Source organism: Spodoptera frugiperda, chromosome 12, assembly GCF_023101765.2.
Source record: "Spodoptera frugiperda isolate SF20-4 chromosome 12, AGI-APGP_CSIRO_Sfru_2.0, whole genome shotgun sequence".
Lineage (NCBI taxonomy): Eukaryota > Metazoa > Arthropoda > Insecta > Lepidoptera > Noctuidae > Spodoptera > Spodoptera frugiperda.
The window spans coordinates 10,250,869-10,268,212 of NC_064223.1; the positions used below are offsets into that span (position 1 = coordinate 10,250,869).

The 17,344-nt window shown below is 38.0% G+C and overlaps 1 protein-coding gene across 2 annotated transcripts; it reads left to right on the forward strand.

Annotated features, from left to right (window-relative positions):
* Nucleotides 1–681: 681 nt before the first annotated feature.
* Nucleotides 682–17,311, forward strand: LOC118262275 (transcription factor E2F4). Of its 2 annotated transcripts, none has more exons than XM_035573485.2 (10): nt 682–1,230; nt 1,596–1,801; nt 7,736–7,899; nt 8,318–8,514; nt 9,232–9,491; nt 9,632–9,737; nt 9,854–9,965; nt 10,054–10,337; nt 10,450–10,560; nt 12,876–17,311. In XM_035573485.2, exons 2-10 carry the CDS (start codon nt 1,598–1,600, stop codon nt 12,989–12,991), a joined length of 1,554 nt encoding a protein of 517 aa, XP_035429378.2. In that variant the 5' UTR covers nt 682–1,230; nt 1,596–1,597; the 3' UTR covers nt 12,992–17,311. The 2 variants fall into 2 exon arrangements, with proteins under 2 accessions (XP_035429378.2, XP_035429377.2); XM_035573484.2 differs by lacking the exon at nt 682–1,230 and adding an exon at nt 1,239–1,409.
* The last annotated feature ends 33 nt before the right edge of the window (nt 17,312–17,344 follow it).

Below are 17,344 nucleotides of genomic sequence, written 5' to 3' on the forward strand. Positions count from 1 at the left end.
CCATGTATAACTTTCATAACAAGCAATTTATTTCGATCGATGATTTGTTATCACATTTAATTGTACGAAATCGAAACAAAATTTATTTTTAATGAATTGTATAAAGTTCCCGAAAGTTTGTTGTAGTATTTCTGTAATTTTCTTTCTTAAATTTTCTTAAATCTACTTTGAAATTAATTAGTAAATAGGCCAATGCGATTCTACTTAGATTGTAGCTGTAACTTTCTTATTTAATATCAAGACTGTAACTTAAACTGTAAATTTATATATCTAAGTATTTAATCATAATAGTAATGCATTCAACATAGGTAATTAAAGTTACATTATTTTGTTTTTATTCTATGTAGATTTATAATGGAATATAGGACATGGTACTTAACATTATGCCATCGTATTTAATATCATTCGGTCTTTCTACAAATAATTTAATAAGTAAAGGCTAATCCAGTACCTAAAATATCCTTTATTATTCAATAATAAATTCTTTTTTATGATCGACTTCATGAGACTGCGAGATGGTGTTACTCAAAATTAACTTTTAATAACGATACATGAAACGATAAATTTCTAACATATCCATTACCTTTCGATTAAAAACCTACGTAGGTACATCGTACATAAGTCTAAAATAATAAAACGTGGGTATATTTATAAAACTATAACTAATAATAATTAAATAGCTTAAACTTTGGTCTCTACAAAATGCAACTAACGTCTATGAAGACGCTTCGGTCCTCTGAGCCTCTGAGCAAACCGGTCGAACAATGGAAATTCAAAAATTCGTTATATTTTTTATGGCTTCTTCAACGAGGGGAGGAATTTGGATCGCGAAGCGGCGTCCGCTAGGGGTTGCTCGCTCGGTCGCTTCGCGCCTGCGCACGTAGTTCGCGCCACTGCTACGTCGCTTGCAAGCCAGATGTTCTGAAAAGCTTCCTGTCGCCGTTTCAATGCTCCGCATTTTTATCTAATAAGTTATTGTAAAATGTGGACTAGGACCTTTTTAATATTTTCTTTTATGAGTGAAGTAATCAGTGAATAAATATCATGTGTATTGGATAAACTGTGTGTAGTATATTAAAATTATCGAGCGTCTCGATGTCCACGAGTTCACTCGGGACCAACAAAGCGGCGGACATTTTATTTTGAGTACTCGATAATGTAGCGTTCGCGTCGAAAACATTAATGTCGTTTTATGGTTATAAATTCGGATATCGTTCGCTTACACCTTTTGTAAGTATTGTTATTTCACAGTTGGTATTTTGTGCGTAATCCTTGAATGTGTACACTTAGGTTTAGAAGCGGTTATGCCCAGGTATCACCGCTAGGTTGTCGATATTTTGGGGAAAATGTCGTTGAAAAAAGTGACGTAAGCAAAACTGGACAGCTGGAAGTGTCGCCTTGGACCTTTGGTATTAAATTCAGTCTGTTAAACTTGCTATCGACCCACTCCGCTTCGGAGGCTTCTTGTTCGTGATTTCCGCGCGCACGGCGCCCCTAACCTCTACACTAATTGAATTGTGATGATTATGGTGCATAACTGTAGAAAAATGATATGTTGATTGGTTTTGTAATATGTTATTTATGATCATTAACAGCGATGCCGAGAGGGGTGAAGCGAGGGCCGGCGGAGGGCGAGGCCGAGGTGGTGGTTCGCGCTACTGCGTCTCCTTCGCATACCACGCTATTGGACGACAGTCCTAGCCAGCCCATTAGCTATCACCTGCTAGATCACGGCTATGGCGCCACGCCACAGCATCAGATCAGGCGCGAGGCGCCTACGGCACCGCCGAAGACGTCTGAAGTAAGTTTCCTTGAAATGTTTGTCTTTATTCAACAAGTCTGATTTCAAGTAATGAATTTACAAATCTACTGAGTAAATACCTGATGTTTGTAATATTTAGAATAAGTGGGTAAGGTTTGTCAATTTATAACTTAGTGTAAACCTCACTTCATTAAAGTTATTTACAATTGAGTTGAAGTAGCAAGTTTTCTTATGGTCCGCAGCTCCACATAAAACTGGTAAGTGGGGCGGAGTGGTTGTTAGTAATCTCATAACTTACTGGGACTTTAATACACTTACATTTATTAAATGAAACCTAAGTTATCAGTAGTTGCTGAATAATTCATGACACTGATGCTGTATGATGTGGCATAGGGATAGATGTCAACAAGTGACATGCAATACTGTCATTACAAATGGAAGTCATTTTTGATTTGCACAAATCATCATAATAACCCCAAGATGCTCATTGCTGAAGGATATCTTCAGCAATGCACATAATTAATAGCTAATATTGAAATGTATCAAAATACCCTTTTATCTAATGTGTGTTAGTTAATTCATGACATAGATTTATTTGACCCTTCTGCACAGTAAGCGGGAAGTATTTACTTTTATTTTGAGTTATCTATCATTCATAAGTTTTATTAATCAGAAAACAGGTCATTTCTGGATGAATTAGAAATATATAACTGTTGACACTATTCTGAGAATTTTACACTAGATTACATCATTAGACACTGGTAAAACATTTGAGTTTTCTTTAAAAACATAGAATTACATTATGTAACAACAACATAATGAAATTGTTTGGTCATTGGAGTTTGATACATCTTTTATTCAAAAACATAAATTATTTGAGTGTCATACAAACTCACTTGAGTGTGTTAAACATTTTTTGGTGTCTTGAGTTATATGTATTTGGTAACAGCAATCTATTTATTATTTGTGTATATGTTTATCAAATTGAGATTTACAGGTATTCATAAGATGTGAGGTTGTACAGGAATATTGTAAATTGACTTTGTTGATATGGAAAAACAATAATCTTGATAAGATTTGTTGTCACTGACAAGCCTGTACTACAAGTGACTAATATTGTTATAATGACTTGACTATTCAATGATTTGACCATTAAATCATTTGTTTTAAGGTTAGGTTAGTAACAACTTAAAAATGAACAATTCATGATCATTTGATTAGTTGTAGAGGTTTGTTAAAATGTTTTAAATGTAAATCACAATCACATACAAAAATATAATTTAACAGTGGAAAATAACAACTTGATGAATGATAGAGTTCTATGAAACTATGAAAACAGGTGATCTACCTGCTCATATGCTCCCTATTCCTTAAAATAAAACCTATTGATTTCTTGTAACCGTTCCATGGTCATGTTCAAATTATCAACGGTTTTATGTATGCAGTGCAAATTTTTCCTTTTATTAACATAATCATTCAAACATGATATGAATAATACAATTGTCATGTAATACACATTTGTTTCATAATAATCTCAGTGTAAAGCAGGATTGGACTTAGATTAGTTAAAAAATAATAATAATGAGGTCATTGGTCTCTGAAGGGTCAATGTACTGGACAAATAGAATTCTGGAAACTCAAAGAGGAATATTGGACCACTTTTTAAAACTTAATTAATTTCTCTTTAAAATATTGAAAAATTTCAAAAGGCCAAAAAACACTAGGAATATTATTCTTCTTAAATCTATGTGTAAACCTAAGGTCATGTGTAAGGCATTAAGGTATATTTTAGGTTAATGCTTGTTCAAATTATAATTGACCTTCCATATTGTTTATCGTCGTATTTTAATTCCTACTTATTCATCATTAATCGAAAGATTTTTTAAATTACTCATAAATGGCAACTTAATTCTTATAAGTTACGGAAAACATAACGTAAATTCTGCATTTCGTAATAATTGTGACGAATCAAAATGGCGGATCCTAGACGACAAAATTTCGTGTGTGTAACGGTGGCGAGTACACTAAAAAGTGTTTAGTTGTGGGACTGTGGGACCCTACGCGGGACCGGGCCACCGACCAATCACAGGACAGACGCTACACGAATTCTACTTAACAATTTCTCCGACTCTCAGACCCATACGTTAAACAATTCCCGTCTAAATTTTATTATACTAATCCTATCCAACTGTTCCGTAATTATTCCGTTTTTTTAATTGAAAATAAACATAAAACAGTTTTTGCGTTTTTAAATATTATATCGAAAACAGTGTCTGTAGCTCGAAACACTGATAACATTTTTTTAAATGAAATAACAGCATTGAAACCTGCAATTTATTAATTTTCTAAAAAAGTAAAAAAAAGTACCTACGTTAGTAGAATAGAATTGCACCTTGTTTTTTATTTTATCGATAACGTCTCGATAAAGGTGTCACTCGATTCTAACGGTACAGGAATGCTGTCGGTTTTATTAGGTTTCTTTATCGTTATTCAATTAAACTTGTTTACCTCTGAAATTAATATTATTTCAAGGCATTCTACTCGTCTGCCTGTTGTGTAACGTGTCGATTATTTAAACCGATAAAAAAAACCAAAATGGCGGTCGCTTCACGCCAAATTTGAGAACGGTACGCTTCTAGTAACACAGCCTGCACTTTCAAATCACAATACGAATAACTACCTACCTACTTATTACAAGTATTTTATTATAGGTGCGGGATGCCCTTTTGTAATGCAACACAATGATACTTTTAACTAGACGAAATTTTTAAAAGATATTGACATAGATTAGGCAATTGTCTAGTTAAATTTTGCATTAAAATTAATGACTTTAAATAATTGATAAAATGGTTTATAACAACCTTTTCCAAGATTGTTATTTTTTTGTTATCTTGAAAGTAATGAAATGATCGGTGCAGTGGGGCCTTTGCGCCATTCTAATCTTTCGGTTATCCCAATTACACTTTTACGTCCGCTCTGCGTGCGCTAGGAGGAGAGTATCTCTGAATAATGCGTTAGGTGGCACGTTACAAGCGAATAATAATATGAATATGTCAGCTGGAGGTATAACCTTAAACTTGTAGTTGTCGAGCTACACGGAGTAGCGGGCGGCCAATGTAGGCAGGCACATATGTTAGCAGTATATCATGTGTAGTGGCGTTCACCCGGCGCCATGTGGGTCCAGGACTAGAGCACCACGTGACCAGGTAGGTACTCACTTCCTGTCATCACACTTGTATTGCACGTTTGGGTCATTGTCCTTTATCCCTATGGCCTAACGTCTCGTGCGAACTTTGATCTTTCACCAAGAATAAGGAGATCCCTTTTATATTATTAGAGTTGATTTAATTTATCAAACAGCACAATAGATTTTTTCCTTCGTATCAAGTTAATGTAATTTATTCGATCCCACCGGTTGCATATTTATTATTATTACACAGCGTACGTTTAGGGATGTATTGATGATGCGAGCAGTTTTGCGCTAACAGAAGGGATGTTTTGTCTGCTTAGATATCGAACCTCGTGTCACATCTGCTCCGATTTACTTGCCGTGCTTAGTCCGGGACAAAGACGCGCGGGACCCACAAATCCGGCAAATTAACAATAGCGCCTAGTTCCCTATTAATAATAATACAAATATTCCAAGATAAGAAATTGCCGTTCTTTCGCCAGAGGTCCCTTCCGAGAGCTCGCCGGCTTTTGTGTTGATTCTAATTTATGTCATGTATTGTTGTTACCGGGTACCCTCCCCACACACTTCCTTTAGGGGCTTTGGCCCCGTTGCTAGTAAGAATTGAAATTGTTGCAAGAGCTTATCGAAATTGCTTCGTGCATCATCCTCACTGCTCTTCGTGACTACTTTGGTGTGCTCTATTTCTTTATTTTTTTAATATATCCGCAGCTAGTGTTGGTCATAATTTGCCGATTATTGTCGTCGTTGCTATTAATTAACATGGGGTCAACGTACAGTTTAGAAATGGGAACAGTAGTTATAAATTGTTCCGTTGAAGTGTTAGAGAGTGTGAAGTAGGCGTTTCAGTTCTTGTAGTGTAGTGAGTGATGTTCAATTGAAGAGATTAACAATGACTTACTTTGTGTTAAGAGTAAGTACTATTTTATTACAAGAAGTGATGTGTACAGCCCGGTTTACATTGCAATACATGCATTATTGTCCATCTGTTTCGTCTAGTGTGAACAATGACTGAAGTAGAATCGTGTAACAGTGTGTGCAAAGCTTAAAAGTGGCCGAAGTGTCAACACGCTTTTAATTTCTTATCAAATGGTATTGTGGGAAATGCGTGACGTCATGGGGGTAAGTTGAAAGTTTGAGGTGAAACACATAATAATTACTTTATAAGAGTTATAATTATTTATGTGAAACTAGTTAATACAAAAAGCAACATAATGATATAATTGATAAGGGCTGTACCGGTGCGTACGTCTGTTTAATTAGTAGGTGCATGTGTGTAGGTAATTACGTGGCTATCTAGTATTGTAAATAGATATCGAATCTCATCGTTTGACTTGGTACACTATTACGTCAGCAGAACTTGATCACAAACCGTTACTACATTGTTCATAAACTATTTTCTACGTATTTTTAATCGATAATGGGACCACGATGTTCTCTGAATTCCGTGTTCTATTTTAAAGGTTATCGACGATGGTGTTTAGAACTAAAAACTTTTTGTAGTTGTAAATTCTTACGTCGAGAACAACGCACGACTTGAAGATTATCGAATCATTACGCAGGACAAAAGTATCTGTGTTTTCCCGGTCCAGTATTTCCATCCATCCATATTAGGTTATTCAGTTAATGGCTCTTTAAGCTATTACTTAAACATTTCTTTACTTATCTATTCATTCCGCAGCTTCGCTTGTGTTCGCATGGAGGAAGGAACGGATAGGAAGCCATGTGCGAAGCCGGTGCTTTATTCCACGGCATATGTATTCACTCGTGTTTTTCTATAGCTTTGCAAAAACTTGCAAATAACGAAGCATTTTTACTTAACCCATCTTCTGAATTTAATTTAATTCGTGGTTGTCATTTGAGGTTACGCTGAATACGAGGTGTCAAAAAAGTTTAAAGTCCGGGACGGATAGCGCGACGAAATTAGCATAATATATGCAATGCATTAGTGAAATGTGAATTTTTGATGCCATTTTATGCAATTCATATTGCAGATATGACGCACGCCATGTTTTTGGCAAGTAACAAAAGGGTTTGGCCAAAAAAGGTCCTGGAAAAAGAGACGTTGAAAAAACGTGGGCTGTATTGTTAGGTTTCTGCCCATACTATTACTACCCATAAACTATATTGAGCAAGCAAGCGAAGAATGAAATGTACAGGTAGTCTTACATAGTACAGAAATAAAAACAGAGTATCAATAGATCATTTGTTCGTTTTATAGGATTTGTTGGAATTCATACTGAACAAAAAAAGTTTCTTCACATAACTAACATAATAACAATCTGAAAGCTGCGTTTTCTTAATTCCTTATACTATAACCTGATTTCAAGACAATAGTATGAACAAGATGGATCAAGATTTTGATGACGCGCGATTTCCGTAATTCCGTAGTAAACGTCATTGAATACCGCAATCTAGGTATAACTAGTAATTCTCATATTTCATAACTTATCAGTCAGTATTGAGTTTTGCATTTTCCTGATGTGACATTCCTGTTTGAAAGCGATCGCAGGAACTACACTGTTATGTGCATATCTGCAAATTACTTAGTGACCAACTATATTGTTGGTTTATCTACTACTATGGCAAGTATAGATAAATATAATATTTTCAAAATAATATAATCAATAATCAATGAATTATATGGACACTACCACATTCTTATGTATAATCGATTGTTAGATTAAGAATAGATAGCAATTGTGACGACAGGTAACTTGGACTTGTCCATCAGAACTATGCTCTTCTCTTTGTAACATAATTTGATTTGGTGTTGTTCTCAGGCGGTGAAAAGAAGACTGAACTTGAGTGAGAGCAGTTCCGGCAGCCAGGGTCACGTGGTGCCCATGAAAGCCGACTTCAAGACGCCGAAACAGAAACGCGTCAAAGTCCTCACACCGTACAGTCGACCGTCCAGTTCCATGAAAAAGTACACCGAACGTTCCAGGTACTTGTCTCAGTGAGAGGTAAATTTCCATTTTAGAGAGTAGCTTTTTATGTAGTTAAATAGAAGATCGAAGTCTTTGAAAAGTGCTCGCCGACACAAAAGCAAGAGTTTTTTTGTTAGAACACCTCGAAACAAGTGGTCGAATTCGAGAGACGTGCTGAAGATGTGAACTGAATACTTGCAGTCTGAAATAATAAGAATATTATGAGTGGAGTAACAAGCCGACAAACATCGTGATATCGACTTCAGAACATTTGCGAGAGTCCTGAAGACAATCCGTCGTTGAATTTGACTTCATTACACCGTGGTGATAATGAAGAGGAAGAGAGCCAAAGAGTACAGCTACATCAGGGAGAGAATAGTACATCTGCGTTGTAATAGACCGTCTCGTTTCTAAGTATCGTATTATTTGTTTCAGGTTTGACACATCATTAGGTTTACTCACAAAAAAGTTCGTTGCATTGCTGAAGTCTTCACCCAATGGCGTCCTAGACTTGAACATAGCGGCAGAACACTTATCGGTCCAAAAACGTCGTATCTACGACATCACAAACGTTCTAGAGGGTATAGGAATATTAGAAAAGAGATCCAAAAATAATATACAATGGAAATATGGTAAGTGATCTTTGGCAAAGGTCGCGTTATTAGTTGAAACGTTATACATAAGTTTATTGGGTTTATAACATATAAGATATTAGTTATAAGTTTCACGAAAACAGCAGTTGTGTTGTAATGAAAAAACTTAAGATAAAACACGAATAAACTACTATATTCGGCTAAGAACATGTCTAAGGGTCTAAAATTTGAACGCAATGTACTTTGGGATTCGTTATCCCCTCTTTGTGACAACGTGCGAACAAGTTCGTATAAAGCAGCCACTTACTAAGTCGCTGTTATTGTATTATACTTAGTTTAGGGGCATGCAATAGGTGCAGTTACCTGATTGTAATTATGGTTTACATAACAATGATACGACGATGTCACGATGCTTGTTGGAGGGGCCCTTAATTTTTATCTATTATTAAGGTTTCATACATATTTTTATTAATCCTGAGAACATAAATCAGAGTAGTACGCGTGTAGATTGAAACACGTGTTACGTTTTTTAGATTTCTTGGAAATTCACTTACATTATGAACTTCTACTTAACCCTTATATTGTGAACTTCTACTTAACCCTTCGAGTAGCGAAATTTTCCGAGACTTGCAATGATCACACACAAACCAGACCCACTGGGGGTATGATTAGTCAGTGAGAATGTGAGCTAGATACTATAAACCTTATAACGAGAGCTAGGTGTAGTGGGTGTGAGTACAGAGGTTGTGGTTGCAGGCGTGGGCGGCGCGGGCGGCGCGGGCGCGGCGTGCGGGTCGGTGGGCGCGGCGCGGCGGCTGCGGCGCGAGGTGCGCGTGCTGGGCGCGCGGCAGGCCCGCGTGGCGCGCGCCGTGGCCGTGGCCGAGCAGGCGCTCAGCGAGCTGTCGGCGCACCACGGCGCGCGCGCATACATCACCTACGCCGACCTGCGCTCCATACGGGACTTCCGCAACCAGACCGTCATTCCCATCAAGGCGCCACCTGACACACGCCTCAGCGTTAGTTCACAATACTACAACACTTTTATCCCCTTGTCTACGTACTAAATCAAATCTAAAAATCTCGAAACATAATATGTAATATGAGTAATATGAATGATACTTCATGGAGTAATGAAATTACATAAAACTTATTACAGGTGCCTCATCCTGATGAGAAGGGCTACATGATACATTTGAAGTCTATGTCGGGAGAGATTGAAGTCTACCTCTGTCCAAAAGAACGTCCTCCTTCGCCTGCTACATGTAAGTTACAATATCTATATGATTAGAGCTGTTAAACTCAAACAAATCTAGGTCTACGAATAGATAAAGGCTTAATTACTGACAGAAATACTAAAATGTTTATTTTGTTGTTACAGCATCAGGCCCGCTGCCGGCGGATCCACTGTTGGAAGACAACAAGGCACTATTAGCACCACTCATAGCGTTACTGCAGTCTAAACCTACAGGCTCCATCACAGCTGACTTCACGTGAGTTTGTACAAAGATCAAACCTTTTTCTTAATCTTTTTTAGTTCGAGACTGCTTAATCTATAATGCTGTTTATATTTGTGTGCAGAACACCAATAAAGCGAGAACCGCTGAGTGAGGCGTCTTCGACGTCTATGGTGGTGTCGACGCCGTGCGTCACGGACCCCACGCTGCCGCTGGGCGGCGCGCTCGGGGCGCTCGGGCCGCACGCCACGCACGGCACGCTCGGCGGACTCGGCGCGCTCGCCGGGCTCGGGGGCCTCGCCTCGGGCTCCGTGGGGACCTTCACCACGCCACACGTCACGCCACTCAAGTCCCTCACGCCACACTCCGACCACTCCAGCCAACACGACACCCTCAACACACCCGACAGTCAGTGTCTTTCTAATTTCTATCGTAAAATATATAAAAGTAAAGTTCAACTTATATATTTGTATTGTGTATATTATCAGCTGTTTCATAACATAATGTTGTTATGGTACAGGCTCGGGCGCACGAGGTCGGTTGCGTAACGCACTAATAGCAGACAGCGACGACTTCGCGCCCATCATGGGCGGCGGGCGCTTCCAGCTGCAGACCGAGGACCAGGAGTCAGGTACGATGCGCAATCTACTCGCTATTATGTATACGTTACTGATTCATACAAATATACTAAATCTGATAGCAACTACCTATCAATATTTTATAATGTGCACAGGATTTGGGTATGATAAAATATAAAATACACGATGGGTCTTAATTGAGCTATCATTGTCATCATAAACTAACCCTTAGTTGTATTCACAAGTCATGGGTACTAGTCACGCTATATCGAGCGGGATGCGAGGACGGCGGTGCGGTCTCGTGGCTAGCACTTTGGCTGTGACCTGTGTGTCGTAGTCACATCACAGTCAGAGTTCTAGCTACGCGGCTGTGTGGACGGCGAGGACATCTTAGATATAAGTCATACGGCAGCGGGATTCACTAGGTTGGTTATTTATTCAACTGATTCACTTGGTACGGTGACACTATCGATCTGCTTGTAAATAATTTTAATATTTGAATGCGACAAGTGCCAGATATCGATAGTGTTACCGAATAAGTTCATATACATGTATAATGATGTATGTGTCGTGTATCATACCATGGTAAAACACCTTCGCATTGCATGCTTTGTCTCACAGTGCTCATGTCATCATAAATGCTTCACTAACTATGATAACTATCTTTGTAAAACTTTCCTAGCAGAAATGTTCCTTACTTATGTGTATGTTTCAATTTATGCTATTTGTCTGAATTTTGTTGTGCAATGTCTTTCACTAAAAATACCTGTTGCTATTTTTCAAACATTCTTACAGTTGTAGTAACATACCTAAACTGTTTTTGTGGTAAAATTATCTATCTCTACTAATGTAGCATTTTAAAACAGTTTCCTGATCTTTAACAACTTTTTCACTAAAGTATAATAAGACAAGATTTTTAATATTAGATAAACTGAGAGGCTTTTAATCCCGTATGTATAAAAAGTACAAGAAATTATGTTCGAAGCCATTTTGTTTTTGAAATCAATTTATATGACATACAGCTAATTAACATTTAACATAAATAAATATCAGTAACACAAATAACTAATCCATTTACGAAACTTATTTTTTTTTCTCATAGTGTACAATTCATATGATTGAAGTCATGTTTCATTTGTGGATTGATTGATTTTTGTGTCGTGTAAATAATTTGCTGCGATATGTTAACATTTTTGCAGATTTCTGAATGATTAGTGTTTGTATTAAAAACATAAATACGAAATCTCCTAAAGTTTTTATATTGTAAATATGTTTATTTGGAGTAATGCTCACATCTCATCACGGGCTCACTGTTACAATAATAATAATTGTAATTTTAGACATTAAAATCATGAATTAATGTCAATCTCATGAAGTAAATATACATATGGCTCATTTATCGGTATTACCTTGAGATTGGTGTGAGCATTCTCCTACGGAGAGCTTCCAAGGTAAATGTTCGGTTCTGCGGGGTCTACGGTCGCGGTGCCGGGGGGCGGCCGCGAGCTGCATCCCGTGCGGCCGCAGTGTCACGTGTAGCACCATGGGATTCAGCTCACGGACGCCCGCCACTAACTGCCAACTCATCTACTAACTCCACGTACATCGCCAATGTAACAACGCTCTCATGTCTAACTATGTTTGCACTGTGTTCCTAACCTTCGGAAAATGTCGTTCACGCCTTCATCTCACATTCTACCATAATTACCATTCAGCTTTGGCCTTGGGATACGGTATCATTTAACTTGTCTCGACACCACGTACGTTAACGACGTTTTTCGAAGATACAAACACCCAGTTTGAATGTAATGATCTTGGAACTCTTCCATGAAACTATTACATATTCAAATATTCAAACAGGGTGTAGATTTTTTTAATGTCGAACGAAAATAGTTTCTGCTGTTTTTGTTTGAAAGTTTTTACGAGTTTATTGTACAGTTTTCCCTTCGCCTCTGCTTCGCCTGTCAAAGTCCAATAATGCTTACTCTCTTTGTACGTCTGACCGTTTGTACAGATTTTGCAGGTGTTGTCGAGGTGGGGGGACGTGTTTCAACTAATTTTGTAAATAAAATATGCTGTTCTATTACATAACGATTGTAAATTAATTTAATATTTGATGCTACAATGACTAATTGTGAAAAAAATATTAATAAGAGCATGTAGTGATTTGCAACTTATTTAAAACTTATTTTCGTGTGTTTCATGTTATAAAATTATCCATAGGATGTTGTAGGTATACTAGATTAAGTCCGTATTTTATGAAATTAAGAAATGTTTAGTTATGTGCCATTTGCGATTGATAAACTTGTCAAGTGTGAATGTCGATCACGATCGTGTAATGACGAAGCGTGTGTTGGTGGCGTTCCAGAACCGTTGGAGTTGGAGCCGTTCCTGGCGCTGGAGCCGCCGATGTCGGCGACGGACTACGGGTTCTGCCTGGACCACGACGAGGGGCTCGCGGAACTCTTCGACTTCGAGTTCTAGTGCAGTGCGCATGCGTGCCACGCGGCGCGCGCCCTACTCATAGTACTCAGCTGTACTCAGTGCGAGCTACACTCGTCTCAGTCTCACTGGAAAGGTTTAGGCTATCCAATGATATGGTTACCGGTGTTGTGACATCTGCTCCAGGTGTTGGGAAAGGTGCGAACCACTCTCAATAACCTTGAAGATTTGACGTGAAATTGGGACGACTGTCGTAATAGTTACAGAACACTCTCTATTTACATGTGCAAGTGTTAATGAATGCGTGCATGCGACATAATGTTCGCTTAGCAGAATCGTGCTCTGGTTGGCTCTAGTTACGCAAGTCGATAGGCCCGCAAAGGTCGTGTATGCCATTTACTAATGTTTTTGATGAATATATGTAAAGTTTATTTCGTTACGTCACATATGATAATGATGCCATTTTATTTACGGGTAATACACTGTCATCATGTTGAATTTGTTGTTTTATATTTACATGTTACTCTAGACTTATCTAGAAAACCGTGCTTACACATTTCTATTGTGCCTAGAGTCCATGCAATTATGAGAAAGTATGAACGATGAAGTGTGTCAGACTAAATATTGTTGAAAGTAATTACTTATAGACACGTAAGTAGTCTGTTTTACTTTTTGACTAGAGCCATTCGCAACTTACCTTACAACTTATGCGGAAACGCATGCATTTCAAGTAAATCAGTCGATTTGTTAAAAATTCCCAGATATTAGTGTATTATGGTAAACATTTGTGAACCATGTACCGCGTGTAACAGTGCCGTAGACACGTAATAATATGAGAGTGTTCTGTAAATGCAATAATTTGTGGTACCAAACAATCATTGCGCTCTAATTTAGTTGTTAAAATTAATTTCGACGTAAATTATTTAGTTGGATTATTTGTGACGTAGTTGTCGAATATTTAACTAATGCTATGTGTTGTGGGACTGTGGGTGAGGCTCGCTGTTCTAATACGATAGTTGTAGCAGATTACTGGGGTTCCAAGCGTAACTTAGAATGTTGTTTGAGAGCATATCTAAAAATACGAGTATTTATTTAGTAATTCTTATTGCTGTCAAATCTCAATTATTTTACGGTTTTACACTGTAGAGCATGCTAGCTGCAGTAGACGACAGATAACCTCATACACTCCCAATCTGAAAACATGGTGCTAATTTCATTTCTTCATCTCGCCATCAACTACAGTCCCACATTACGAGTTAATACTGAACGCTTATAGTTAAAATGTTCCTTGAAGGTGATCTAATTGATTTACTTGTGTTGTTTAGTACCGACAACCACTGCTTGTTTCCAATGTCTGTGGTCGGTAGCTGACGAGGGCGCATACTACAGAAACAATGCCTTAAGACATGTAGAATTTTGTAAATATTACACAAGCCAAGTTTTGTATGCGATCTCTATAGTGTGTCTCCACGTTGACATAGGAAGTATGCGCCCGCGCAGGCACGTAGCCGGGCCCGCAGCGCCCGTGTACATACGTCGCTCAAACCCGAGGGCGCGGGCGGGCGCCTTGTACATATACACTAATGAACGGTGATATCTTAGCGGCCTTCGATTTTACTTGTAAAGCTAGCTCTAGTGATCCATACGTCATACGTTCACGTTAGGCCTGTCGTTTGCGTATTGCACATTGTTCCGTTATCGATATACTGATTTGCCAAATATTTAGTTAATACCTGAGTTTGTCATTTAAGTTTCATTATGGGTTCGTTTAGTTGTCATTGTAAATAGTGGTAGGCAGGGCGGGAGCGCGGCGAACGTCACCATATAATTTGGGTAAATATAATTTGAATGTTTAAGTACAAAGTGCGATGCCGCGATAGCCGTCTTACCGTGATGTAAGTACATTACTCGAACTCGTTGGCACGCCTCCGCTCTGCCCTTTTTGAATAGTGTACAGCACAAATGTCATTGTAAAAAACCTATTAATAAGTGCATATCAAAATAATTTTAATGTTAGACTTAATTTGGAGATGAGTGTGAGTGGGTCGAGCGAGGGAGGCGCGGAGTGTCGGACTCAGGCAGGCGGAACCTGGTTGCAATATTAGTGCAAATAGTAAGAGCAGGGCCGAAATCATTGTTTTAATATTTTAGTTGTCTATGTTAGTTACATTCCGTGCCCTTGTAATGACAGACAACAGATCCCGCGTCTTCCAGGCATTTGTACATATTTATATTTTGATGGATTCACGAGATTAGACTGAGAACGCGGATTATGAGTGTCACGGTACTCGATCAACAGTATAGCAGCACGTCGCGCGTCGATACAAGCACTAGCGAGCACACGACACAAGGGCGCGGAACTCTCGCCGTATCGGGCGGACACGCATGCGACTACGTCCCGCCAGACTACCCGCAGATAGTATTAAATCATTGATATGTTTATTTATAAAATTATTTGCCTAGTGGGTTAGCTTTTATAGTCACGATACGAGTTTTTGTTTCACATAAATAGAAAATTACCTTAGCTATGTTATGCTACGTTTTGAATGAAATGAAATCTTACTACTAATGAATTTTTAACTTTTTTCGTTTCAACATCGTTATCATTAAGTTTTATTTCGGTTTGATAGGATTTTATTTTTCGTTTTAATTATGCTTCGTGCAAAGCAAACTCTGTTCGAACGCTTTCGGAATCATACTACTGTAACAGAATTTGCTTTTAGCGGCGCTCGTCAAGTACCTTATTGTAAAGTGACAAATTATTAAAAACTGCAAAATACTTTAGTTACCTCATGTCATGTTCCTTAAACATCGTAGAAATCGATAATAGTATAAATTTATCAAGATTGTTGGTATACCGTTTTACTGTCCAATCAGCTACCGTTTGGTAGTGGTTAATTTTATTGGTACCTGAGTGTCGATTTTTAAGGAACACATGCAATCAAGGTGAAGGTTGCTGGTTGCCTATGCAAAATTTTTGTTCGGCATCGCACCGCCTCTTGCTGGAGGCGGCATTTTGTTTTAAATTATTTACGACACAAATTCTGGGGCCAAACGTACGAGAAAAACAAGTACAAATTATTAACAAAATTTTCTCGTAATTTAGTTAAGGAACGCTACTTCCATTGTTAACATCGATCGATGTTTTGTTTTTAGCGAATGATTTTATAGTCGGACGCGTTTGCATTGTAAACACGCAGTATCTTGTGTAATGTGTGTCGGTTTATGTTCTACTCTTGCATCTTTGTAAGTTATTGGAATTATTATTTATTTAGTAGCGCTTGTCTGAAATCATTTAATCGATAATATTATTTGATGTTAGTAATATATTCGGATCCTGGGTAGTGTTGGTATAGCGTCTGTTTTACGATATGACTAAAAATTTACTCAATAAATGGTAGAAGTAGTCTGCTTATCTTCTCCACCTAATATTTTTAAAGACCAACGTAAATCAGACACTATATTTACGTACTCAGGCCGACTTAAAAAATCCAATCTGGTAATTTGTTAAGAGAACCTCATAATGTTACGCTTACACAGTAGCCGTCAGTATTTTGTAGTCCAATCCATTGGGATATACTCATTATTACTTCAACTCTGCGCCGATAGTTTGATGCGGATCTCAAAATGTTGGTATTGTTTGTGTAAGTTAGAAATGAAACTATCGGCGCGGGGCGAAACTGTTACAACGATTTTAGTCCGTACATAATAACGTCACTGCGACGGTCCACAGGGTCCTAATGTAGTATTTCAATACAGACAATATTAAAGTTAATTGGAACTTCACAATGAGTGGCGACGTAGGCCCGCTGTTTGCAATGTTGTCTCGACACGTGATGCGGGGTACATACTGATCTGATATCACTGGTAGTATTCTTACTTTCTGTCTCTAGATGTACTTATGTTATTGTATAAATCCGCGAGGTAGCCTAGTGTGAACTTTGTCAATGAACGGGTTGTAACCAGTCGAGTTTGTTTGCTCCTAGATGCAGACTAGCCAGTGTTGTTATATGAAACAGAGACTTTTTGACGGCATGTTTTGTGTAATACTTTATCTGGTTTAATGTAACAAATTGAAGGTGCAATGTTATAAATATGTATTTATAGTGTGTGAGCGCGGGAGGGACGCGGGGGAGCGCGGGGTGAGCGCGGGGACGCTCGGAGTAACGATACGCTTGTTTGCGCCATTTGTTGTTGGTGTGAGGCCTGTTTGATTTGTATTCATTTGTGTTGAAAGACTGAGGTTGATTATTCCAGTTTCGACGAACGTGCGAGTTATTTGTTGATTGAATTTAAATATAAAGTCATATATATAGTTAGGTTATATTTTTTAATAAATATAATATTGAGATATGTAATATATTTCTGACTTTTATTCCGTAATAACACCCTGCC

Bases quoted from the DNA above. Each gene is read 5' to 3' on its own strand.
- LOC118262275 (XM_035573484.2), top strand. From the start codon at position 1,277: ATGTGTACACTTAGGTTTAGAAGCGGTTATGCCCAGGTATCACCGCTA. The intron at 1,802-7,735 runs GTAAGTTTCCTT...TGTTGTTCTCAG, and splicing joins CACCGCCGAAGACGTCTGAA to GCGGTGAAAAGAAGACTGAA. The intron at 10,561-12,875 runs GTACGATGCGCA...GTGGCGTTCCAG, and splicing joins GACCGAGGACCAGGAGTCAG to AACCGTTGGAGTTGGAGCCG.